The sequence below is a fragment of the Spea bombifrons genome, chromosome 4 (genome assembly GCF_027358695.1).
Source record: "Spea bombifrons isolate aSpeBom1 chromosome 4, aSpeBom1.2.pri, whole genome shotgun sequence".
In the NCBI taxonomy this organism is placed as follows: Eukaryota; Metazoa; Chordata; class Amphibia; order Anura; family Pelobatidae; genus Spea; species Spea bombifrons.
This window is the reverse complement of record NC_071090.1, coordinates 59556224-59583246: the sequence shown is the minus strand read 5'-3', so window position 1 is coordinate 59583246 and position 27023 is coordinate 59556224. Positions and strand designations below refer to the sequence as shown.

The window sequence follows — 27023 nt, the reverse complement described above, 5'->3', positions numbered from 1 at the left end:
GAAATGTGAGCGGTGTTCTCACTTTTGTGAGATACTGTATATGATCATCAATTAACTCACATAGCATATGCTTGCTAAAAAAGAGTCTCAACTAGTCAGACTTTGCTAGTTTGTTTCAAACAATCTAGTAATTTAGCAATTTTGTATTTGAGAGGCCTCCTTCACTAAACAGTTTAATTAAAAAATAAACTAAAATGGTGCAGCATTGCAATTAATCTTCTGCGGCTATCGGCATTCATGGGGAATTAGGGCCTCTCCCTGCAACGGTATTGTTTGCTAACGTCAGTAACTCAGGCTTGGAGCCAGGTACCCATGAATTATTTCCACTCCAGCATTCTTATTTGCTCTCAGGTTTACCAGTGCGTTACGTGTCAGGCAGCAGCTCAAGTGCAGGTACATAGATGATTAATCGAGGTACCAAATTGCCAAAGCTGCACAGTGGTAGCACAGCAAGAACATTAAACTCCTTTTAAAATACCCAGCACTGGCTACAGAAACCTGAATCATATATTGCAAACTGGGACGAGCTGATGATAAAATTTTAACCAGCAAAAGAAAAGTGATTTCTAGCCCAGATCTAAAATATAAATTAACTTAAAAGCTCAACATGACTGTTTTTACAAAACATGTTGTGTCTGCAATAAGTTATATTGTTTCTGCTTGCACAGAGCCAATCGTCTGTCTATGGATAAAAAACCAGCAAAAAGGGCTGCAAGGAAAATGTATGCTGCTGTTATTGTTTTTAAATTACTTATTTGTAAAGATAAAGGAGAAATAGAAAGGATACTGTCCATGAAGGATTCCGGAAAGCTACACTATTCCTTAACAGAGTGTTTGTCTATACTAAGAATTACAAAATGCTAATTCCTACAATGTTGATCCAAACAGCCTGGGAACTGTTGTTCTTTTTCCTAACAGGAATATATGTATCGACTGATTGTAAATATGTATAGCGTATTAAAGGCATATGCATTGTAAATTCATAAAGGCAACTTTACATTAAAAAAATAAATTTCTCAGTCCTAAAACCTTGAACATTTATATTGTTGCCAGGGGATGAAGAGTACAAAAGGGATCTTTAGATGAAAAGTGTCCAGTGTAGGATGTGGAATTTCCAGACCCAAAGACAACAGGAATAATTAGGTAAATGGCCTGAAATGACTCTATAGACATGTCCATTATCAGGCCATTTATCATATTAATAGGACATTAAAAGTTAGCTATTTGAAATAATGCAGAAACCAGATCATTTTTCCACTTACCGGATTATCAGTCTGATTGATTCCAATGAGAAAGACCAACTCAGACAAGAAAAGGGCAGCCACCAGATTTTTGTGGATATTATGAATGTTGGAACGTAGGGTTCTGATAAGAACCAGCAGAATAAAGGTCAGCAGCAAAGCCACCAGTGAAATCGACACAGAGGCGTATGTAATGATCTTCAGGGGAAGCACTTCCCCGTTCTGTTAAGGAGACATTTCACATTTAATTTCATCTGTGCACAAATACATTACATTACATTACAGTGTACTTACCACTGTTTTAAGGTTAACATACCGGTATATAGCTATACATTCTATATCAACATTGGAGGAAAAAAAAATATTATCGCAGCATGTTTAACTGAGGTTATAAGTTTCTGCTGCTTACAAACAGTACATGCTTTCTATTCTGGGATAATTGTTAATTTTGTGCAGTTGTGTACTTTTTATGCAATTTCAGTTACTCTATAACAATATCACAGCCTAATAAGGTAATAGCAGAAGGGCATTAAACAAAAATCTTACATATGATGTATAGAACTGTTTCTATGCAGTCCCCATAATGATGGGAAATAAATTCCAAGGATTTGTGGATAAATAGAACTGTAGTTGACCAACTGGTTGCTGATTGTATCTCGTATCAACTAACTAATTCCTTCCTTTTACTACGAATGAGTGGTCTGTCTGGTTTCGTCACATGGCCGAGCTTTTGGATGCTCCACATACACCTGTTTTACACAGAATACCCTAAATATTACCCAAAACTAAAACATATGGGAAGACGTCCACCTTCTTTCTGATTTTGAAAAGTAAAGACCGCTTAAGCACAGACGGCATAGTCCATTGTTATATTTTCTTGTGTTGATTTTTTTTCTGATTTTACTCATGATGTAAACAGTATCAAAACATAAAATGGCTTTACAGTATATACATGTGTAATACTGTGTGTATGAGGGACAGGAATTTAGGTTTAGACAAGTCCCCAAACGTGGCCAAAGCTGTCTCCACACAGTTACTGACCTCTCTTTTAGAAATGTCCATTAACACAGCAAAACTGGTCATGTGATTACACTGACAGGTAACATGACTTTTGTTTCTGGAAATAAGATCACACCCTCTGGAAGACCAGCCTCCGGCTCCTCCAATTCTGTGGGATTAAAAATGTGATTTTAGTGCAAGCACCAGCAACCTACAAATTCCTGAAGAAGCAAAACGTAAATGACATATAGCAGAACCGAAAGTATCAGGACATTTAAAGGACAGATGTTCAGGTATGATGATGAGTTTGTATTTTAGAAAACGTGGGTGATTCCATTACAAAGGTACTCTTACATTATTGTGTGGTTCCAGAACACACAGACGGGCTTAGTTCTCTCTTCTGTTTCCAGCATAGTATATTCCAGTATTATTGGCTTCTCCAAAAGCGCAGGCAAGGGGTCTCCTTCATTATGAACAGTTGTGCTTACAATAGGTGTGTTTATGATGGGACGATTGGGAACCCTGTAAGGAAAAAGAAACAAAAAATACATGTCACTACAGTTGGCTGATCAATCATTGTGTAAGACATAGTTTAATAATACTAGAGGTTTGTTTATTGTACACATTTGCTTAACATAAGTATTTATGGGTTTGTGGTAAAAGGACCAGGTGAGGGCTGAGACTTTCTGCCCCCCCCCCAGTAACTAACCTATGCACCGACATACATATTTACATGTACTCTCACACTTACACACTCGCAAACATACACATTCACACTAACACACAAACACATACACACACAGGTTAACTCATACACATACCTACACACACTTATGCCAATACACACTCCTTCTCACACATATACATTCACACTAACACACACAGTTACACATTCACTCTAACATACATGCTTCCTACCCTCACGCGCTCTCGCACTCACTCCCTAACCTTGACATGACCTGCTATGTCCCCCCCCCCCCTCTGCAGGTTGCCATGTCAGACCGGCCAATTGTGAACAATTTTGGACCGGCCTGGGGGGCAAGGCCCCTGGCCAGCCCATACATGGAGAAGACTATTCATCTTTGGTCTCTCTCTCAGACTGTGTATCAAACTTCTAAAGCTCCAGGTGGAAATTATTGCTGCACCTGACAGTCATTGCTTCAGAACAAGGTTACCGTACCTTAAGCTTCGACGGTCTGGGTCATATTGCTCCGGTAATAGCTGGCCTAAGGAACGGTACACAATCACCATAGCAACAGCATGCTGGTTTGAATGGTCAGGCTGCCTCTTTTTTCTTTTGGACAGGCTTGCCTCATATCCGTCATCTCTACTTTGAAATTGCTGGTATGGAGGTTTAGCTGTAGGGGCCACTGCAAACAAAAAAGAAAATGGTGTGAATAAGGGCCCAATATATATATAATCCCAGAGGGAAACTATCATCACTTTTACAAAATATTTTATTTGCTATACACAAAACAGCTGATACTTATTCATACAATTACATTGTGTGTGTAACTGATACGTCCCGTACAATATTTTGTCAATGTGAATTAAAGTGGTACATTTAAAATCAGATTTGTTGTATATCTTGTCACTTTGGGAACTGTCTAAATTTTAGAAAACTAGCTTTTTATTGATATAACTAAATCATGAAATGATTTTCAACACACAAGACATGCCACTTGGGCAGATTTAGGATCATAGTAATAAAGGCATTATCTTGGTTTAAAATAGTCCATTAATTTGGCAGGATTGTTTTCTACCCTGCCTTAGTAGCAGTAGTGCGTCTCCTATTTGTCCAGGTGTTCAGCCCAATTACAGAGCTGGAATCATTGGGATTAGAGAGAGCTGGAGGGTACTCCAGAGCACAATTCTGACAGCTTCTCAGTGCATAGTCACGAGAAAGATTAGTGACAGAGGGCTGTGTTCCTCCTCTGGATGCCTCGAAGCAGTAAACAACACATTTGCAATTTTCATCTTTTAAATACCTGCCATTCTCTTCTATACATCCACATACTCAATTTGTACCTATACATATAAATACTGTAATCTTGGAACATTTAATTCACCAGTAAATATTCAAATTATATATATATATATATATATATATAATTTGAATATTTACTGGTGAATTAAATGTTCCAAGATTACAGTGATCAATGTGCATTTTTTATGACAATAATTGCATGCTTGAAAGTATTAGTGGTTGCAGATTGTTTGAGAAACCCATATGCTCTATTGCAAGGGTGTCCAGTTTTCTGCAGTGGACAACTTCATCAGAAGTGCATGCATGCATGGGCCACATTCTTTGACATTCGACAGAAAAAATGCAGCATGACTCCCATCATTATATAATGAGCCAGACAAAGATGGTGGTACAACATGTCTCCTATTATTATATGGTGATCTAGACACAGACAGTGGTACAGCATGACTCCTATTACGGTATTATACAATGAGCCAGAGATAGAGGGTAGTACAGCATAACTGTTGACAGCCTGGACTCTATCCTGTTGGCGGAAGCCAGCACTTGCAGCCAGCACTGGTACAATGTCATTCAATGTATGCCCAATCACACGATCAGACATTCCCTTCTGGTAGGTGTCACTGCTGACACCCACTGGAAGTTCTAGACCCTGTTGTGCTCTCTCATTGCTCCTCTGCTGGTTGACTGCAATTATTGCAAATGGCAATGCAGAGCTATAAAGCCATGCTTGCTGATCTCAGTGTGATAAATACAAACAGATTAGGAGGAGTGGGAGGAAAATAGTTTCTCCCCTTCCAAAAAATGAAAAAAAGTAAAAATGAAATGTAAATTAAATAAATAAAAATTAATTGGGAGCCCAGTGATGTTACCATGACATCATTAGTATACAAAAATGCATAAGAGATCCCCAAAAGGATCTGAGGCCATACTGGGCTAGGAACAATGCAAAAAAAGAAAGAATAAAATAAATAATATAAAAAATATTATAATTATATAATTATGTTTTTCTATGATATAAAAGAAGGTCCAATTTCTCCTGAACAAAATGATGTATAATTTGTGCAGGTTCATCAAAATGGAAAAGGGGAATCATGGCTTAACACATATATGGTAAAAATAACAAAAAATATTTTGGTCCTTTGGTTCTGAAAATACCCAGGCCTGAAGGGGTTAAGCCTAGTTCAAAAAGATTACCTGCCACAAATGTAACATTGTCAGGCTTATCAATAGTCTTCTTTACAAATACATTACCAGCCAGAATCTGCTCTCTGTTGAAAGTATAACAAACCACACTTTCAATTGCCCATCTACATGATCTTGCTTAGCAATAAAATGCAAACCAAATTGTTAATCCAGAAAGAATGGCATCCATTTTTGCAGAAACATCACAAAGCATGTTACAGTCTAACCCTGTTCCTCTCATCTCAATAACCCATTCATTGTTCCTTACCGCTTGGTGCACTGAACAGATTAATAAATGTATGCATCAAGGTTCAGGGAAAAATAATGTCACTAGACAAAAATCTCAAAAAGTGATCATAAGTCTTAACCCTTTTCTACACCAAGAGGAACATGTAACAAATTACAAAGTGATCTGCTGCTTACATATCTGGCAATTAAAGGCTTAAACCCGTTCTGTAAGAAATAGCGGTAGACGCAACATATGGTCTTCCGAGGGAAGACCCTTAATTGCTTGCGAACAGAGACAGGTGGGGCAGCGATTATGGATAAAAGGCATGCCCAGATACGTTAATTGAGAACAGCTAGTAGCAATTATTTTCTCATGTGAAAAATGCTGAATATTTTACATAGCAGCAACCAATAAACAAATGATCTTACCTTTTTTTTCAGGGGGTTTAAACAAAGTGTCAGGGAATATGACTGATGACTCGAGATCTTTTGGATAATCCTCGTATATCTCATTGAATGCCGGGACCTTGGCACCAGTGAAATTAGCCTTATCAAATATGTCAACTGCGATGACTGTTGGGAAAAAGACCACAATAAATCAGGTGAAATCGACAATGGTACTTTTTACACTTCACATCATTTTCTATATATATAAGCAGATATATTATACATCATTTTGTATATATATATATATATATATATATATATATAAGCAGCCTAACAAGTATATATCGGCTTCAATTCCTCTTTAGTGCTTACTGACTTACTAATATTTGGAGTTACAATGACAAAAGGTTTCATGTATGTCCTCTTCATGTTCCTAGCTATGTTGTTAGCATACTCTTCATAATGTTTCAGGAGGTGAGCCGTGCCACCTTCAGTTCTCTGGATCTGGCTCCAGTGGTCCTTGTTCTTGTGGTCTAGGATGGCACTCCCTGCGTGTATGACATTCTGTGAAATAACAGGCAAATGCATGCATGGTGAATCATAAGGACATATGTAGAAAACACAGAATGAGGCTTAACCTACAGCACAAACTCATAATAGTAAACAAAAATTCTAGTTTAATGTACTTTATATTTGGGGAAATCATCAGGAAAATGTAATTAGCTTTGCTGGCAACTGTCCCACGTTTAGAACTTGGCACCAGAATTGCTCTTTACAATAGTCCTATAGATAATATCTTTGCTTTAGCTTCTGTGCAGAACCTTCTTGTATGGTAAAACTACGCTTTTTGTAGGCTTAGTAACAGCATACAGGTATGTCCCAGTGCATATAGGGCATATATTCTTGAACAGAGATTAAAGACTTTGTTAACAACAACATCTTATTTTGGTTCATTGCACGGCTTTGCATCTCCTGTAATAAACCTCAAGGTCATAAACTGCACAACTTTCAAGTAAATCCTTAAGACAACTTTTTACTAACAAATCCTAGCAGAGTTCAGCAATTTACTATAAATATTAATATGGAAGCCGAAATGTGTTCTAGCTTTAAATACCGTCAATAAGTTAGAATTTGAGTTCCAAATGCTAAAAACACCACGGAAGGCTTAGAGGTCCATGCATCCAGATTAGTAACCTATCTTCAAGGTGATTTAATGATATCGAGGAAGCATCCATCAACAGCCTGCTTTCTATCTGACCAAGGTATCTCTCTTCTAAAGGAGTCCAGTTACCACAAAGCCGCATGTCGGCAAGTCATTTGGAGCAGCTGAGTAACTCTGACTCAGGAACATGTATTTATCACTGGCTATGACCCAGCAGTTGGAAATTACATTGTAATTACCAATCAGTAAGAAGATGACAATGCCCCTTCTCTTCTTGATCCTTATGAAATTGGGAAACCATACATTCTAAACTTGCTCAAATGCATATTTTGAAAGCCTTATTTTAACTGTATCTTCTATGCAGTTAGTGTGGTTCTATGAGGTTATATGTTAGCAAATATGGAGCACTCACCATACAACTAGTGAGGGTTCCTGCCAATTGTCCCTTGTCTACTATTTTGCATCAGATTTGCTCTATACATAACACTCATTGCAGATAACAAGCATGGACATGACCTAATTTGCAATCAATATTACTTTGTGTCTGTTTCACAAAACCATATCGGACTAATCAATGATACTGGTTAACCAAAACCAGTACATTTTTGTTTCATACTTTACTCTAGAAAAGAAATACAATTTTATATTGTGATGATGCAGTCCTGCAGATTAATACAGACAGACCCGCGTACCTCATTGAATTCCACATCCCTTGTTGCAGCCAAGTCAAAGCCTTGTTTTTGGCTCTCATGCTGCAGTACCCTGACAAGAAGTTGGTAGCCGGTTCGGATATCGTTCCCATAGAAGTCCTTTGTGTGGTTGGTGGCATTTTGCAGCACCCGGGCAATCATGATTGATTTGTCACTGTCCAAAGTAGTCTCGTTGCGGTGCAGCTTCTCGTTCTAGAATAGAGCAATCATTGCTGGGCATTATAAGCATTGCATTGAAATAGTTTAATGAGACTTATGTCATGTAGAAGCACGATTCGGATGATATATCCATGCCTCATTTAAATCATAGCTTCAGTTACAAAGAAATGTAGATATAGAAGCATAAGAACTAAGAAAGCAACATATCTGTGATCTGGTTTATATCCAGGTTTTTGTTTTAAATAGCTTTTCCTAAAGCCGTGCAAAACCAACACAAATTCTGACACTAAGTCTTCAAATACCTTTAGGCATATCACAAAATATATTAGTGTTGTGCAAAGTCAACCTCATCAAGGAAGAGTTTTTAGAAGCACACACGCACAGAATGCCAAACATTCATTAGCAAAGCTATGTTTGTGGAGATCCTGGCAGGCATGAGGAACACAATTCACTGGTCCTCATTAATTGTTCTGTGAAATGTGTTCGGTGCTCATTCCTCAAGCAATGCCAGGGTACCCCATGAAACGTAAAAGACATCTTGAAATATGTTAATAATTTCTCATTGTTTCCTGAACATTGAATGTGTCTGTCATACTCAGACTGGTCACTTGTAGCAAAGGGAAGTTAACACCGTCAAGCTTTGTGAGTGACGGCAGCCTGATGCTAATGGAGCGTGAGCTACACCCTCATGCCATCTATGCCTGACTATTGTCATTTTTGTTTCGGAGGTACACTTACCAAAGTCTTCAGCTCCAGGAAGGTCATGGTGGTGCAATTGAAAAGTTCAGGAGGTAGCCAGCCCTTTTCCTCGCTACAGTGCCGGATTGCGTTTCCTATGCCAAATGAAAACCAAATGATACATGTGCTTCTACAATATTTAGCTCTTGGTGCTAGGTCTTCCACCATTTGGGTGGCTCTCCTGGCACAACCTGTGGTAAGACATTGCTTTATCTACCTGCAAAGGGTAGCAGATGCTTTTTGGGTGTTATATGTATAATAAATATAAAATTGGTTAGATTTGGTAAAGACATGCATTTTAATATTTTTTCTTTTCATTTAATCTATACAGGTAGGAATAAAAGCTTAGTAACTCTATCAAACACACTCAGAGAGCTGGATTTTTAATACAAATGTTTCAGGGTCAGCGTGAAACAGTAGCTTACCCTTGTGGCATTATACTCCCCCCCCCCCCCAAACATGGCTGCAATAACCACAATAAAAGTCCTGTCCCAAATTGTTTTGGTGCCTCTATACATATACCAACAGTGGCATTGCTATTACATGAAAATCAGGACCTGAGGCTCTAAACACAGACAATAATGTAGTTTGTAATCTGCAAATACCAGCATCTTTTGTTCATCTAGCATTTGTAAAATTGACCCTTAAATACTGCCAGCCGCCAGTAATCATTATACGGCTCCATAGGCTTTTATTCTCATAATTAGTAGGAAACCTTCCGGGAAATCAAGTGAATGCTGGAATTACAGACATGAACAATAAAATATAATGTGAGACAACAAAATATTGATACCCCGAAACTTGTAGTGCTGCCAATGACTGCAAAACCCCATTGTTTCTTTCATTAAAATACAATAGCTACCCTCCTCCATACATTTTACGTTATAATGTCAACGCAGATTAACAGAACAGAGATTAGCATACGATATTTGTGTAACCCCTTCAATGCTGGAGGGGTGTATGCCACTTTCCTAGCACTCTAGGGCCGATGGCTAAGAAGGATTAAAACTTTAGGGCTCAAAGTTAAAATAACCAGTCGTGCGATAAACCATGGAATTACCATACACACTAGAGCAAATTTAAAATAGTAATTTAATATGGCACTAATAAATGTAAGAATACACGTGAATGGTAACTACAGGGAATTCCTTTGTTGATGGACTATTCTGTAATGATTTACAAAATACTAATGGATTAGTGACTGCTGGGGGAATTTATCAAAGTTTACACTGTTCAATATTTAACCTTTATGATTTAGTAATATGCCATTCATGCACTGTTACTAACTCTTCACAATGTATAAATGAATGGTAACATTTCACTAATTCTGCAAACTTTTTAGTTGCATTTTCATATGATGACTTTTTAAGATATGTTATGTTGTGTAAATATTTAACGTGTGCCTATGAAGTGCGAGAACTAAACTAAAACTTTAATGTTTAATGCATGTTTTTGCTTTTGGAAAAAAAATTCTGGACATGCTATACAATGCCTAACCAAAGTTTGAAAGAATGTTCAGATTTCACACTCTTTCTGAATTGATCAAACATTATGTCTAATGCTAGATTCTTCACACTTTGACTGTAACATGTATTTGTAATTTAGACCAGAAAAAGTTATTCCCATAACTCTGAAACCTGTACAGTTGCCAGTGACTACGCTGGCCCTTGTTTAACTTGACTCATTTACAGCATTCATTAATTATGCACTGACAGCACAGAAGCCGGTTTACGCCACTTTGTTTCTTCCACCTAACTCAGGGCAATCCTGTCTAAATAAATGAATGGCCTGACCAGTCTGGAAAGTTTATGACTCACGCTGTTAATCATTTACAGCTTCCTTTGTCAAGCTTGCCATAGCCTGAACCTGCAGTGTACATCGATGCTAAACTTCACCTACTTTGGACCTCACCATATAATCAATGTACACCAATCGGTACTAGGTCAACGTGGTGCAGTTTTTGAGACACAAAAAAGCTCTCAAAAAGTATGTTTTCTGTCACTTTGAAACGGAAATGAACAACAACGGTAAAACGCAGACAAATAAATCTTTCTGTTATGGTTAATGGATGTACGTATCATTCAATATGATATATATGTATATTAGAAAGTTACTTAAGCTGTAAAGCAATAAAGGTGATTTGGTGTCTTTTTCTTTAACTACATTGGCCTGCATATGTTCATATTTTCGAAAGGCCTCCGGGGCATTTGTATTTTATTGTACTCCTTAAGCAGGTAGAGTTTCACAGCTGAACTTACCCACAGATCCCTTGGGGCACGGAACAGCAGCTGGCTGACCAAACTTTGTCTGTGGCCACCAGATTCCACCCTCGAACGCTTTGGGACATCCATTATAAATCACTGCAATCAAAAGAGCAGATCATGATGTTGTCACTCACAGTAACTGCAGGAACATGACATATTCTGCTAAAGCACAGTGGGACAGGTCGGTAGATCCATAACGGTGTTCTTTTCTACCATTGTGAAATTTATTTACTGATCCATGCCACAACCACCATAATCCGGTCTTGGAATCACACCTACAAAGTGACTCAGATCCTTTGTGGCTAAGTTAAAAATATTTAGGTTTGATGTCCCCTATGGCTGTTCATGTGCCAAGAAAAACACAGCAGCATGCAGTCCACAGCTGTGCTCTGATAACTTATCACGAGCCGCCAACACTTAAAAAACAACAAAGCCTTTACCAGCTTGCCCGTGAATTGTCGGAAATCTCCTCATGGAAAGTGTAGGTTACACAAATTGAGATTATACCTTTGGAATACATTCTATCGATTACCCAAAATATCCCACCTTCTATGGAAAACTATAACACTGAGTGTCAGAATAGAGTGAAAAGTAAGGTGTTATCTGAGGAAAGCAGATGTTGTGTGCGCCTTAGTTTGCTGAGCAAATCTAAATATCTTAATATGTGATTTGTGATATAAATCTAAATATTAAAATAAACATTTTGAAACAGGCTTTTCCAGAAACAGGAATTTCATCTCTCATCTCTCCCAAACTTAGCCAAAAAAAGCCATAGTAGCATGAAATGTATTTTTATGTCGTGGTAAAATCCTAATTCATAAAGCAGATATCTGCTTGAAGAAATCCTCCTATCTGAGTCTGAGTCCTGGTGAGACAGCTCTATCGTATTCCACTATTTCAGTTTCAAGATGTCAGAACGCCACCCGTTCCTAGGTGAATAAGTAATATCATGAGATTGCTAATAGTGGTTGTAGGTATAGAGGACAGGCTGCCCATGTGGAATCTCAATACATTTATACACTCAGCGATTTAATATTAAAAATATATACCGCAATTTGCTAAATCAGAAGCTCTAGTGTAAAACCTTTAGCCACAGTTAATACTTTTTATTGGTCTTCCTTGGATTTGATCTGTAGAAGAGAGATTATGTAACTTTATCTTTTTCTATGATTGCCTATAAAAGGTATCAACATCAACTGAGGACTTCATTTTCTGTTGAGCTAATAGTGATTAACAGAATATGTGTAAAGTACCTTCACAGCCTTGACTGGTAACCTCTGCAAATGGACTGTCACAACGATTGCACTGTCGGCCAATAACTCCTGCTTTACAAGGGCATTGTCCTGTCTCCATGTCGCAGGTACGGGCATAAGAACCAGAGGGGAAGCAGTCACATGGGTAACAAGTATCGCTGTCTTGGGGTTTATAATAGTTATCCTGTAAGGCAATGAATATAAATAATTAAATAAAAAATGTCAGCATTCTAGATTCTTCTGCTTTTGTATTGTTAGGAACATGTACAGTCCCACCAGGTAGTTGGCGTGTCGATGGCCATTCCAGGCGTGTTCCCAAGTATGGTCGGATAACCTTGAGACCAAACTCTATTACGCAGACGAAACACTAAAATGCTTTAGCCCTTACAGGGCTGAATTAGAGAACAGACCAATACACCCAAGCAGCTCATTGAAAAAAGGGTAGCACATCAAAATCACTCACCTTACAGCGGCACTCTCCATTTGTCTTATTACAGTCAAGGTCAAAGCCTTTACTGATGTCACAGTTACATGGCCCACAGATAGGGTTCCCCCACCAGCCCCTAGGACAGGGCAAATCAACTCTTTATGGAGAAATGGGAAAAAAGATAGTTGGTCACCTCTTTCATCCATAAAATAATACATCTGATATAAACACAAGCTACATTTCACCTTCAATGAGCTGAATATCCCTGAGGTAACCAATCTCTTGGTAAACATACCAATTTATACATGGTTTGACTAACGAAGACAACAATACAACCGAGCAAGACTTTTAGTTGGGTCTTACTTGTTCTCACAGTACTGCCCATAGTAGCTGGATCCGCATTCACATGTGTATCCATGAGAAGAGCTCGGCTTGTGAACACATGTAGAAACATGCTCACAGGGGTTCAGGCTGCACACATCTAAACAGTCTTTTCCAAAGAACCCTGGAGGAAAGAAGAGATACAGTTACATACTCCGCTATAACTTATCAAATATGGACACCGTTCAAATATCTCAATTAATCAGATCTTCAATGATAATGTCAATAATGTGTCTGTGGCGTTTTCTTTTAGATTGGACATGTTATGGGCTGTAAATTCCAATCATGTGTAATTATTAACCCTCACAGAGCTCCCTCTGAAAATGTCAAGAGCTACACAATTAGATGTGTTCAGGAATGACCATTGTAAAACTGAAATGTGTTCCTGTTTTGGAGAATGTTTCATCTTGATTTTCATTGGTACTACCCAGCACCATCAATACTGGCAATATCATGCATGATTATTCATTGTTTTTGTAAAAACATTAGTTTCATTGTTACCTGGCTCGCAATGGCATGAGAAACTTTTCCAATCATCATTGCAATCACTGTTGTATGGACAGGGGTTAGTGTCACACGGGTTGTCTACTTGGCAGCCACTGCCTACATTGATTATTTTTGCTTTGTTCATATTGAGAGTGGCAATATTTGTTGAGGTTTCTCCCATTCTTACTCCCTAGATGGTATTTAAAAAAAACAAAACACGTGAAGGTTAACTAGGTACAGATAATTTGTCTTTCACATTAGGGTGAATATGCAGTCACAGAATATTTTACCTTCATGCATCCATTAAAACCTTGTGTTACGGTGCCTTCTGCGTCGGTGAGACCTCCAACAAAGATATTCTTCAGCTTTAGACCAGGAAGGTCGTTCCCAATTTCCACAGAGTTCTATCCCAACAAAAAAACAAAAAACCTCTTAAGGGAGACATTTCTGGCAGAAAAATTGGACGAGGACATGGAGATGAACACAAAATATGCGGTCTAACAATTAAATGTTACTCTGTTACAGAACCCTGTTGAGGGTCCATTGAGATGTTTGAAGAACCCATCAGTGAGATACCAGTGTAACTATTTTAATGGACATAGCAGACGTTTGTTGAAACAATGTTACTATACAAAACATTCTCTACTTTTATGAAACAAATAAATATAAATCATAAGGAATGTACCAAGTATTTCATCAACACTTATGCCAGTATAGCAGGTACAAAATAACCCTGAACACTGCCCATAGAAGTGATAAAGACAGAAGTAGATTATAGAATGGAAGATAAAATATTGATGTTTAAATTACTTTACAAGATGTATTTCATAATTCACGTGCATACCTGAAATGTTATTTTGATGTACAGTATATAGGTTATTCATGTATATATTCCAGACTCCAAACACATTATTATTCGTGTCTTTGATGTAAATAATTCCTTACCTGATACATTCCATAGTCTAGATACATTATGGCCAGGTATTTGATGTCTTTTCCATCTTTGGAACTTTTCAGTTCTATGAGCAAGTGATGCCATTCACCGTCACTCACATGGGTCTGAGGGATGATCATGCTTGCAATGCGGCTGAGGCCATTGAATACTTCAAACTGAATGTACTTGTTTAATATCTGTAAACAAGTTAGCATATTACGTCAGTTAAAGGCTAGTACATTATCTGGAATGTTTGGTATAATAAGAATAATGTATAAAGTAGTCTACTAAGGTGCCGTAAGATACCAACTCATTACTGAAATAATGGTATAGAATGTCAAGTACATTTACACACCACAAGAAAGGGATCTATATAGCGAAAAAGATGATCGATAAAAAAGTAGGAAACACACATATCTCATGATATAAACAAAATGTTATTAATGTATATATTTAATATTGATAGCTTTAATAACAGATGATGTAGGCTAAAAAGAAAAGAAAAAAGCTAATCACGGAGAAAAGTAAACCTTGCTAGCATTAATATAATTATTTTAAAATAATATTCTGGTTTTTATCATGTAAGGGTATGAACTGAAATATATAATTATATAAAGACACTGATTTATTCTAACCAGGGACAGACAAAACATAATTATTATTAATATAAAAATATATACACCATATTCATCATTTATGGAAGAGTTGAAATACAAATAAGATGGCTCTATATAGAGCATATATTGAAAAAAAATTACTGAAAAAAAGCATTGCTTTTTTATATCTAACCCTTTGTATATCTAACTAGGAAGAATCTTCCACATCTTTAGTTTTTCCCAAAGCATATTGATACAACACTATATAGAACACAAGATGAAAGTGTTGTGACCAGAAGCCAAATTAAATACTATGTGCATGTTTATTGCAGCTCCTACACAGTGATTACATATACACATTACATATATACACACAAACAGAGGCCAAAGGCGTGGAGGTCCCTTTTAACTTCATATTACAATCTAAAGACTTGAATGCCCTTGATTTGCCCTTGAATAGGTCTCAGTGGTATCTCATTTTATGAAGCCTTACTAACTTTAATTTACAAACATACTGGTTGTTCTGGTTTGTTGTAATGTAATCTTGTGGTTCCTTATTATATATACTAAAAACATTATATGGTGGCCAAAATCTTGTTATAGACAAAACTGGCACTGTGAAATGATCCTGTAACATTTGCATTAACAGGCAAGTTGGCCATCTGCCCAGGAATTTATATGGTGTCATTTATGTTTCATATTGCTTAGGAATGGCTTGCTAAGTATGGTGTCTTCACATAGGCCCTATTTAAATACTAACCTGAATATTAATCCGTGAAGTTCCTGCGTTAGCCTGGATTAACACGCTAGTAGATTGCCGCGTCCTGAACATTAGTCCGATATACCAAGGCACAGAAATCATGATATCCATCTCAGACCAAATCACAATTCCATTGCCTTGAAAATGCTGAGGGAAAGGCATTGCTACAAAAGAGAACACATTATTAGTGACACAATCAGCCACTCACCATAAGATTGGAGTTTACCACATTTAAATGGCAACACATGACATAAACAGCATTTTGGAAACTAGACTTGTGCTCATGGACCCAAAAAACTATTCGGACAACTCATTCCGTTTCTTGCCATTTTGGTTTGGGCATTTTAAATTCGGAAACAAAATTAATTGTCATTGATCCTCATTCACATATTCTTAAAACACTCATTCACGCTCTCTCACGCTCTCTCTAAATGTCTCTCAGAATTCTCACAAATTACACACATAGCCGATCACTCTTTATATTTCAACCAATTACCATGCCATTTTCTTGAAGGACAAAGTATGTCCCAAACATATACAGCAGATGAAAGATGGCATTTCCTACTCAGGCTTAGAACATCCTGCTGATTGATCCCTTGGCAGACCTACAATGTACCTTATGCATTAAAGAACATTAAACTTGGTTTTTACATGGTTTGTTACATGGTTACAAAAACAGTCTTTTGGATAATATTGGTAGAATGTACTGTGTTGGTAACATTGCAGTGCCTTGGGAGTTTAAACTACATTGTTTTAAAAAATTAACTCATCCAATAAGAACTTTGTGACTATTTGCGATTTACCTTGTTCGCAGTTCTTCCCACCGAAGTGCAGAGGACACTTGCAGTAGTAGGTGTTCCACTTATTCACACATGTCCCTCCATTTTGACATAAGATGTTTTCACAGAAATTTTTCTTAGCACTGCATCCTTCCAAGTAAAAGAGAGAGAGGTATAATCACTTTACGTAGGAATTTATTCTTCATAAGAAACAGAAAGAGGATTGTGAAAGTATTCTGTCTCATACTGATATTATGTCAGGTTCGTTATATTAGTATCTATGTAAGCTTAAGTCACATTAACATTTTAGGTATACCTATGGACTTGGCTCATCCTAAAACTGCAAAACAATTCACTATATAACTTGTTAAAGTATTTACTATATGCCAAAATTACCTGCTAAAGTGCCTTTATTGGCTATAAAACTAGCCATGTCTACTGGCTTGTTGTCAATGGTTAAATTTCTCATGCATCCAGTGAACTGGCGATTCTGAACGGGGAAGTCTTCAGGCAAATCAGGAACACCTCCCAGTAGAAGAGGTCCAGTCAAGTCAAGAGACCTAGGAAATGAATTGGTAAATACCTAAGCATTTTGATACAGTACAACAATGTAAACAATTACTACAGAGCAGCATAATATGTGTCTATTAAAACATCTTTGGGCAAAGTAGGATAGGCAGGGACAGAAAATGTATAGATTAAACTATAATATGCACAAAGATAAGTATAATGCCCAATGCTATAGAGCTTATCATGAAAGACAGATGCAGGATATTAGATAAGCTAAGGCATTGATCACCAATATTCTTTATGTCACTACAAATGGGACCTAGATGATACTCCATCACATTATGCATAATAATGTACTTTACTTGACCTAAAGTCTCAGTGATAAAATAATTACAAAGTAATTAAAGGAAATGTATTGAACGTACTTCTTGGAACCTGTTTGGGTCCCCTGAGCAGCACATGTATAGTTCTTGATCAAGTTTCCAAACCGTATAGCCACAGCTGTATCACAGTCATCTACTGTAACAACAGCCACCTTCTCCCCAGATGGTCCATGTGGGATACCAAGTCTTCCAATGTTAGGCTACAATGTAAAATATATTCAGCGTTAGGGAAACAAGAACTTGAATAAACGGTAAAAACATAGCAATTTGTACGCTTCATTTTTCAATAACCTAATCTAATTTAATCTGTGTGCCAGTAATGGTAACAATAATATATTTTTAACGATGCAGGAAATTATTATAGCAGTGTACCTTGAACAAGAGCGATTTTTTTGCCTTTTGTAATTCACATGTGCATCCCAATATCAGGCTGCAAAAATAATTGCTGAGAGTTCAACGATTCTGTGAGCTGTGTGTGTCAGATACCTTACAGCAGGATTACTAAATCATTAGCTTGCATTAATAAAGTATTTCGGCTCTCAGTATGATAACTGAACTTGAAATGTTTACAATTAAGGAAAAAGTCTGTATTATGTATAACATTATTTATTGATGTTTTTTAACTTCTTGCTTCATGCAAGGTTAGTGTGTCTTTGCCATATGCTTACTGACCCTCAACAAGCAAAACAAGCAATTTGTCTCCTTATTTTATGTCCAGGGGAAACAAAGGAATGATTTACTCAAACAACTTTCCTCTTTGTTTTCATTGCTAACCACCTCCTTCCTTTTCCTGCAATAACAACATTTATTTGATATGAATAATTTTGGTGTCTTTCAATCAAAAAATTTAATTACAGAGACAAAGCCATTTCATAGATTAAACTGTATGCACAAGGACATGTTTACATCCATATCTAAATCATATAATAGCATGTGAGTTTTTTGGTGCTTGTGTGTTGTAGCATTACCTTGCTAATAGTACCAGCATCATTGCTAAGTATGACTTAGAACAGTGAATTGGCCTAAGAACAAAGCTCTCATACATAACAAGCTCTGCTAGCAACATAACCTTTTCAACGGTCACGCTGAGTAGTTTCAGTGCCCACTACCTGTATTTCAGGTAATACATAGCAAAGCACTCAGGTAATTCCCAACATCCCCTAGAAAACATGATTGGGTATTCTTCAGTAGGTGGGTGAAACATAATCACAAAGTGACAGGCAGGAAAACTAATCCGGAATTCCTGTTTTTTATTAATAAGATCAACGTTGCAGATTAAATTATTTGAAACATTATTTTCCAAACAAATTCGCTATGCATTTGTATTTGATATTATATTATTAGAAGTAAAAAAAAATGGTGTACAGAAATATTTTAAAAGGAAGCAACTGTGCTAATGCTTATTATTAAGACTATAATGTGCGTGAAGGCACCGGTCCTATATAAAACCTGTTATCATCTATGACAATTATTGCACATTACAATACGTTGAGTAATATATGGACCCATGTGTGTTACAATGTTGGTTCAAGCTCAGAAAAGTTAGGGGGTAACCTTGTAAACATCTGTAATCGGCATCTTCCTGTCATAATGCTTTAGATTATAACACTATATTGCCATGTGATAAATACACTATCACACCATGTACAGAGAAATACAGCAAAAACTCTACAGAATAAATGGCAGTCTAGATGCATCAAACCCTGGATACTTATTGCATGGCTCACATTTTCTTCTAATAAATGGACAGACAGAAAGCGTTAAAGCCCAACTCCACAAAAGATCTATGTTTTAGACTTTTGTTCCAGACTTCCAAGAAACCCATGAAGCCTAAACATGTTCAGATTTCTTTTCATACATCAAGTGGAACCATGTAACTCCAACAAAGGCTCCTTTCCAAACAGGTCTTGCATTGTGACAATTCCTACAAATGTTGCAAAATCTCTTTCAGAATCTGCTGCCCAGAATGTAACCCATTCTCAGAATCTCAGACAGAAAAACTAGCATTAAGATTAATTATTTTTCATAAACCTATGAAAGTGTTTAGTAATTTTATAAACCCTTTATTAATAAAATCAATACAAAACAAAGCAAGAAATCGGTGCATACCCAGCAAAAACCATTCAAATCATTCATTTAAGTACATTTAAATGAATAGCCTACAGTCTTAGGTGCCCTTCACATATAAATGTATCCAACAGTGTAGAAATAGGTATTAAAAAAAGACACATAAATCATTTGTATTCTACCAACATTACGTTAAAATAAAAAGTTAAGTGTCCAATAAAAAAGGTATTTTAATACACAGCATTTCGGCTACAAGGAAATCCTATAATCCTTTTTTTCTACAATTATTACCCACGCATTACTGACAGCCCTTCGTGGTGTCTGTTCTTCATAAGTAGTTTTTTTTTTTTGTGGGAAGGTTTAGCGAACCACAAATTAAAGGCTCAAATGTATGCCGGCAGACAGATCCTAGCTACCTTTTCTGCCATGTCAACACATGGTACAGTTAGATCACAACTATAAGCTACCCTCGGCAATTCATGTTATTAACAGCTTTATGAAAACTGCCTGGTCCTGATTTACAAGTATCATCTCAAATTGCTGAATCCGTGGCTATAAATGAACATAGTTTGAAATGGTGGCTATTAAGAATATTCACACACTTGTCTCATGCTCAATTCAAAATAATTTATGTTGATCTACTAAAATGTTGAAAAAAAAACCCACCAGTAATCTGCATGTTACAGAAAATTCAACAAATGCCAAATACGCAATTATATTTAATGGTAAGCTAATGATTTACCTTAAAGCCAATTATATACTATTTATTCCTTTTTTTTTATTGCATGTTGACGCCAGTTTTTAAAAAAATACATTTTGCTTTTAAAATAATATCCTCCAAACATTAGAAAAGTGCCTTTTCAAAGAAAATAACAGTTTAGTGTTGAATTATAACTTGTTACACAGCAACTAGAAAAGCTGATCGAAGATGTTATGGGAAGTCTATATTTTGGGTTGCCCACTGTTGAGCATTGATTTAGTTTTATCTGGGTGTTCCCACTTTGGTGGCTGTGGTTTAAATATAAATATATTGTGTTTGTCACGATTTTAAATGGCTAGATGTTTTTCAGCATTTGCAGCTCACACAGCTGTAAATAAACACGTGTTTCACAGGTAAATGCTCAACAGAGGAGAAAGAACTATGACTATAGACTTCCAGAGTTGGCGATGGTCTGTAACGGTTCGGTACACTTTTGTAACACTAGAAACATCATTCACGGTACCGTTGAATGCCCAAACTCTTACCGGAAACAAATAGAAATGATTTAATCAAGTACAACTTTAGCACAGGATTGTAAGCTTGCGAGCAGGGCTCTCTCCACCTAATGTATCGGTTTGTCTTAGTCTGCCAATTCTCGTCTTGTCATACTCCTTTGAATATATATGTATTGTAAGAAGCGCTGTGTAAATTGTTGCTGCTATATAAATAAAAGCTAATAATAATCTGATTCATATTTTTTTGCTCTGAATACTTAATTGTCGCGTAATATAAAAGCACGTATTGATAGGCTGTTGCTTAAAAAATAGGTGTTTTTATGTGATTCAGCCATCAGAGGAAAGAACAAAGTGACAAATTAGCTAAGGTTTATTTGCTTAAGATAATGGACGGTCCAATCAATGATCTAAACAGAACACAGCCTTCAAAAGGTCTCCACATTTACATTTAAGTATAGCATTTAGGAGTCAACATTGCCTCCAACCAAGTGTTTGAAGCAGTAAAGAAACTTATTTGAGCTAGGAATGTCATCAAACAGGATATTAGTCGTTAGTTTGGCTAATTGTGTTTCCACTGCAGGGCCAGCTAAACATTGTCATCAACGCTGGACACCTTAAAAACTGCACACCTTGAGAAGTCCCTCTCACTTATACACATATATTCTCATGGCAATACAGCAGGGCGCTTATAAAAGACTAAATTATCAAACACTATATATATATATATTAACTTGATCAGAGGGAACGGAATTAATCGTATAAATTACATTATGGAACTATGGAGTATTATTATTATAATGATACATAAGAAAGTGTAATCTAAAGTATACAGAAATATTGTACAGGTTGTAGAGGAAGCTTCATGCACTAAATGCATACTATAAAGTAACATAACACTTACTCCTATCTTCTAAACAATGACCAAAGAGAAGAACGAGGGCATTCTGACCATTCTTAGTTATAGTTATCAGCTAACATAAATCAACTATCGAAATTTCATTATTTAGAGGATTATATTGGCAAACACTTAAATGATTTAATGTACTTAAAATGACTTTGTAGTTTTTCGTTTCGGAAACTCCATGATAAACTCTAAAACTAGGTTCACAGGAGTGTATGAGCCATATGTAAGTCTCTGTCTAAAGCTGTCTAATAAGGAGACAAAAGAGGATACAGTATTTAAGACCAAATTTTGCTAGTTCACTTTAAGTAATGGGAGTGTTTACCTGGAAAATATCGGATGCTTACTTCAAACAAGCATCATCCCATTAGGCACCCAGCCAACCCTGGAGAAGCATTTCATTAGCCCCCTGACCTCAGCCAAAAAATACTGTAAAGCATGGCCTCATTTCTCAAGCATCTACTTACTTCTTCCCTTCGCATTACCGGAAATTTTGTTTTCATTGATAGCCATATTACTAATTTAATTAGCCTTTAAATATTTTTTCGGTAAAAGGAACTTATAAAAAAGAACAATAAAATACTACAAATCCACATGGCATCCATCGAAATTGAGTAGCTGACACTTTAAGAGAAAAAATAAGTATGTGTCTGTTTTATTATAATTATGTCATACATGGGAACACTGGAGGCAACAAGTTCTCACTATATGCACACTAAAATATCAAACCGCAAATAAATTATGACCTCAAAATAGCACAACATAAAATATAAAAATAATGCTGAATAAGGACAAGGTGGGAACACATGGTTCTTCTGCTATTAGAAGATGAAAGTTGATACTTCAATATACGATATGTTGACCTAGTATCACGGGAATGCTGTCTTCTTGAAGGCATAAACAACTGAAAATCCAGACTAGAATAATACGTTACAAGCTGGTCTGCTTCCATAGTGGGCTCACAGTTGCATTAACACTAAAATACTATACCTGCACCAATTAGTCAAGCAGGTGGCTGCAAAGTGACTGTATCGGAAAAGTATTTAATGACTGATGTGCATGTCAATGTAAAGAAGGTAGTACATGGGTGTTCTTGAGTCATTCACTTACAGTAACCATTGATAACATTGTGATTGGCAGAAAAACTTCTATTCATGTTAAAGGGAGTTGCCTCAGAGAGGCTTCTGTACGGATTGAATTACCCCCTTGGAGCATTCATCTTGCTCTGTTATGTTTGAGCTTGCTGAGTAGCCAACGGTTTAAGGCTTACAAGTAGGAGCATCAGCCTTTAATATAGAACACAGCTATAGATATACATCCTTACTTTGGAATCTGTCAGAATATATAATGACAAATAAGCCAGGACATGCAAGGCTTAAGAAACCATCAGATTTTATTTTGCAAGGTGACCAAATAAACTCATAAATCCATGCTTTATACGTGTACTAAGAAGCAAAGCGGAAACTGACTGTGGTCATTCCACCTGGTGGACAGGTGGCCTTTTGGCAGATAACAACCGTTTGGCCCATATAGTTTGCCTTCATGCGGATCCAGATATGGATGTATTTTTTAAACGGTAAGCAGGTCATTAACTTTTAGTTTAATAGCCTATTGTAACAGAATTGTTAGTTTGCTACAAAACTGGTTAAAGGTCTAGGGACAGAGAGTTGCCACAGCTTTCAAAGATGCTGTCACCGTTGAGTTTATTCTTTGCAGAGTGATTATTGCTGGAGTAGAATTAACATACTGTCAAATTTATGGAAAATCACTTGCAAACCTAGAGTTCAATAAATGAAACCCCATATGTTATTGTAGATGTATCATGGAAGTTAAACAGTAGGAGAGGACTTCTTGGATATGGATCAGCTAATCGAATCAGTAGATGTTGTTGATCATTCAGATGGATTGATTGGGATGCTGGCTGAGCGTGTGGGTTTTCAGAGAGCTTTTGAAATTTGCGTACAAGATAGAAAGTCTGACGGAATGGTGTAGGGAATTCCAGAGAAGGGGTACAGCATGTGTGAGATCCTGAATGCAGGGAAAAGGTAATGATGATAGAAGAGACACACAAGATGTGAGAGGAACACAGAGGCAGTTAAGGATATATTTGGATAAGAGGGTAGAGATGTAGGGGGTGTAGGGTTGTTAAGTGCTCTGTTGGTCATGGTCAGAAGTGTGAATTTGATTCTGGAGGGTATGGGGGCCAATGGAGCGATTGGCACAGTGGAGCAGGAGACAAGAAACAATGACAGAGAAAGATTAGTCTAACAGCAGTGTTGAGGAAGGGCTGAAGTGGTGAAAAGCGAGAGACTGGGAGACCAGTTAGTAGTGAGCTGCAGTAATCCAGAAGGGATGGGAGGATTATGTTTTTTAGGATTTGGTGAAGGACTAGATGTAAGGGATGAAAGAGAGCACAGTCATCTGTAACACCAAGGCAGCTAACATGGTCTGTTGATTGAATGGTGGAATTGTCAACAGTAACAGAGATGTTAGTAATTTTAGTGAGTGCTGTCTCTGTAAAACACTGTGGACATAAACCAGATTGCATGCCAAGGGGAGAAGGGACACTAGACAGTTTTATAGGGATATAGTATCAAGATATAGTATCAAGGGAAGGTTTCTTTAAGATGTGAGAGATGATGGCAAAGCATCTTTCTTGATTAGTTTCAGAACTCCCAAAGTTTACTACATACATTTTCTTTTCTAGCTTATTCCACAGTTACATTTGATAGTACTGATTAATTCATGTGCCATTAGTAAATTCAAACTTGAAAAATCTTATGACAAAGAGCTTTTAACGGTCAGAGGTAATAGAATAATTGTAATAATTATTATTCAATAATAGAGATCCTTCAAATTGCCCTGACAAAATATAGAATTAAGGATCATCAATAACAAGATTAGTATATGGTTAAGGGATGTCAAAAATGCAGCTATTTTTTTTTACAACAAATAGGGATGAAATAATATGTGTGCATGTTATACACCATTGAATTAACCACATCAAGCACAATCTTGCTACTTTTTAATGCAAGGCTTTTCTACAAACAGCATTGTCTTCTTCCATTGTATCTTTACTTGTCACAACAGATCAGACGCTTTAAACCTGGGTCTAAAGCTCCAAAACAGTAAAAAAAATAAAATAAAAGTATTACTTACGGCTGTTAACTGGCTTACTGCTAATATACGATTACAACATTCAGAACGTAGAAATTATATGTTACACAATGCTTGAGGCTGGGTTTAAATTTTAGCGTGGAAAATGTAAACTGAATAAGCAATGCAGAACATTCTTTTAGGCTTGCTCGCAGAAGATTATACTGGTAAATGTAACTAGATGGATGTGGGTGGGTTTCACGAACAACGTTATGCTTATGGTTTCTTTGACATGTAAAGCGCAGGACCCTACATATACACATAATCCAAGCTAATCTAAAATTCCAACCCCCAAAAAATAGGATAACTTTTTTTTGGCAATACTGTGATAATCAACTTGACAAGATAAAACACAGAGAAATAAATACTTTTAAAAACCACAGTATCTTTTTTACTTTGTATTGATAAACAAACTTATAAGGAAAATAGCTATTTGCATGTTTTAAATTCAGTTAACAAGATACATTTTTGAAAATAGCTAAGCTTTCGAGAAGTCTAATAAAAACAGGCTAGACAAGTGGATTATACATTTGCATGTAAAAAAACATATCCTTATTAGATTTCCCGTCCACTATTCGCTGGGAATTTAAGTGGGATTAGAAGTAGGTAAAGTGTCTATGTAAGGCAATACCATACTAAAATCATAACAGAGACCCCCGGAGAAACTCTACCTTATAAGGAATAAATGTCTTCCCTGTGATACATTTTTAAATAAACCTGAAATTTAAACAAATCTTTGTCTAGAGAAAAGAGAACGGATGGAACAACTGTACATTACTTATGGTCCTTTGCTGTGTTTTATTATGTTTAAAGTCAACCAGCCCCTTATGAAAATTCAAACTAGAGAATGTGCGAAACACTCTGGATCAGTTTTAAGTTAAAATTCAGCTTACCTACCATTAACTCATTTCTTTTATAGCATGCATTAAAAAGAGTTAAAAAATACCAAATCAGCAGCCAATCAGGAAGATGGTGGTATGATTGATACTGATTAATATTATTATGATGTCTGATGCACAATAAGAGGGAGGAAAAGTGTAAATATAGGATTAAAAAAATATCTTGGAAACTACTTCACCTTTAAGACATTCTGAACACCACATAACATACATTTTATAACCAGCAGACTGGTCTAAAAACTGGCTTAGCAAATAGGTCTACTTATGACTTATTATTTTTAGGTTTTCTTTTTTAGCCTCCTTATGAGGTAATACGTTGATTTTTAAACATGGGATTTCCTCTGTGCCTATCATAGTTTAAAGAGACAGGTAATATAGAATTTAATTCTTCAGATTTACGGTTGTTGTCTTCTTACACTTTAAGTAGATTACAGCAGCTCAAGGATGTCTTACTAACGGAAACATAATACTATTGCCTTATGTATTTCACTCGGTCATTAGGGCCTTGCAAATCACAGTGTAGATCATACTAATAATACTAAAAATACATGTCAACTCCACATACATTGTGGAAATGAGAGCTAGAACGTTATGTCAATTATAATTATCCTATATCTAATAATATATTTAATTTAATTTCATAGAAATATTTCTGTTAAATAGATATCTACGTAGTGTGGCGTGGTAGAAGAATAAATCACATAAAGATGCTTAAAATGTTAACTTTCCTTGAGTATCCTGACATATATAGAGCTCCTAGGAACTTGGGCAAATATATTTACATCTCAATGAAAAGCAGAGCGCTAATGGACTAACATTGGCGTTCTCAGGAAGTTGGACGGAAAGCCTGCGCTGGTCTCCTTTTTAGTGCATAAGGCCGACGATAACAATGGCTCAGTAGGCACTTGGGTTATAAAGTGAATTGAGCATGTGGTGCCTCTCAAGATCCAGGTCAGTGAATTGGTTTAGACATTGTCTTCCTTCCTTGAACACTGGTTGTGTCACCAAAGGCATTCCTGACACATTTACTGTGAAATGAAGATACTGCCCTGTACAAGTGTCTGTTAAAATTAAAAACAAATAGATTTAAGTTTCCTTCCATTGTACCATGAATCTCTTACATGTGAAAGTCATATCATGACAGCAGATCCAGTAGGATGGTTGTACTGAAAACGCCAATCACTACAGATTAGTGATCTCAATGGGACTCCAGCTGTGC

General features: G+C 36.6%; 1 protein-coding gene across 3 annotated transcripts in view; it reads right to left on the bottom strand.

The window, feature by feature from the left end:
- The window catches only part of CELSR1 (cadherin EGF LAG seven-pass G-type receptor 1), an 81085-nt gene that overhangs the window by 9329 nt on the left and 44733 nt on the right, over positions 1–27023 (bottom strand). For all 3 annotated transcript variants that reach the window (XM_053462153.1, XM_053462154.1, XM_053462155.1), the window contains exons 6-24: positions 17609–17766; positions 17070–17233; positions 16698–16823; positions 15895–16058; positions 14550–14735; positions 13895–14008; positions 13620–13794; positions 13101–13242; positions 12774–12894; positions 12311–12494; positions 11052–11153; positions 8794–8888; positions 7879–8088; positions 6405–6588; positions 6067–6210; positions 3421–3610; positions 2595–2762; positions 2283–2409; positions 1263–1463 (exon numbers count right to left, since the gene is read on the bottom strand). In XM_053462153.1, coding sequence (XP_053318128.1) covers positions 1263–1463; positions 2283–2409; positions 2595–2762; positions 3421–3610; positions 6067–6210; positions 6405–6588; positions 7879–8088; positions 8794–8888; positions 11052–11153; positions 12311–12494; positions 12774–12894; positions 13101–13242; positions 13620–13794; positions 13895–14008; positions 14550–14735; positions 15895–16058; positions 16698–16823; positions 17070–17233; positions 17609–17766 — 2955 coding nt within the window. The remainder of the gene's footprint in view (positions 1–1262; positions 1464–2282; positions 2410–2594; positions 2763–3420; positions 3611–6066; positions 6211–6404; positions 6589–7878; positions 8089–8793; positions 8889–11051; positions 11154–12310; positions 12495–12773; positions 12895–13100; positions 13243–13619; positions 13795–13894; positions 14009–14549; positions 14736–15894; positions 16059–16697; positions 16824–17069; positions 17234–17608; positions 17767–27023) is intronic.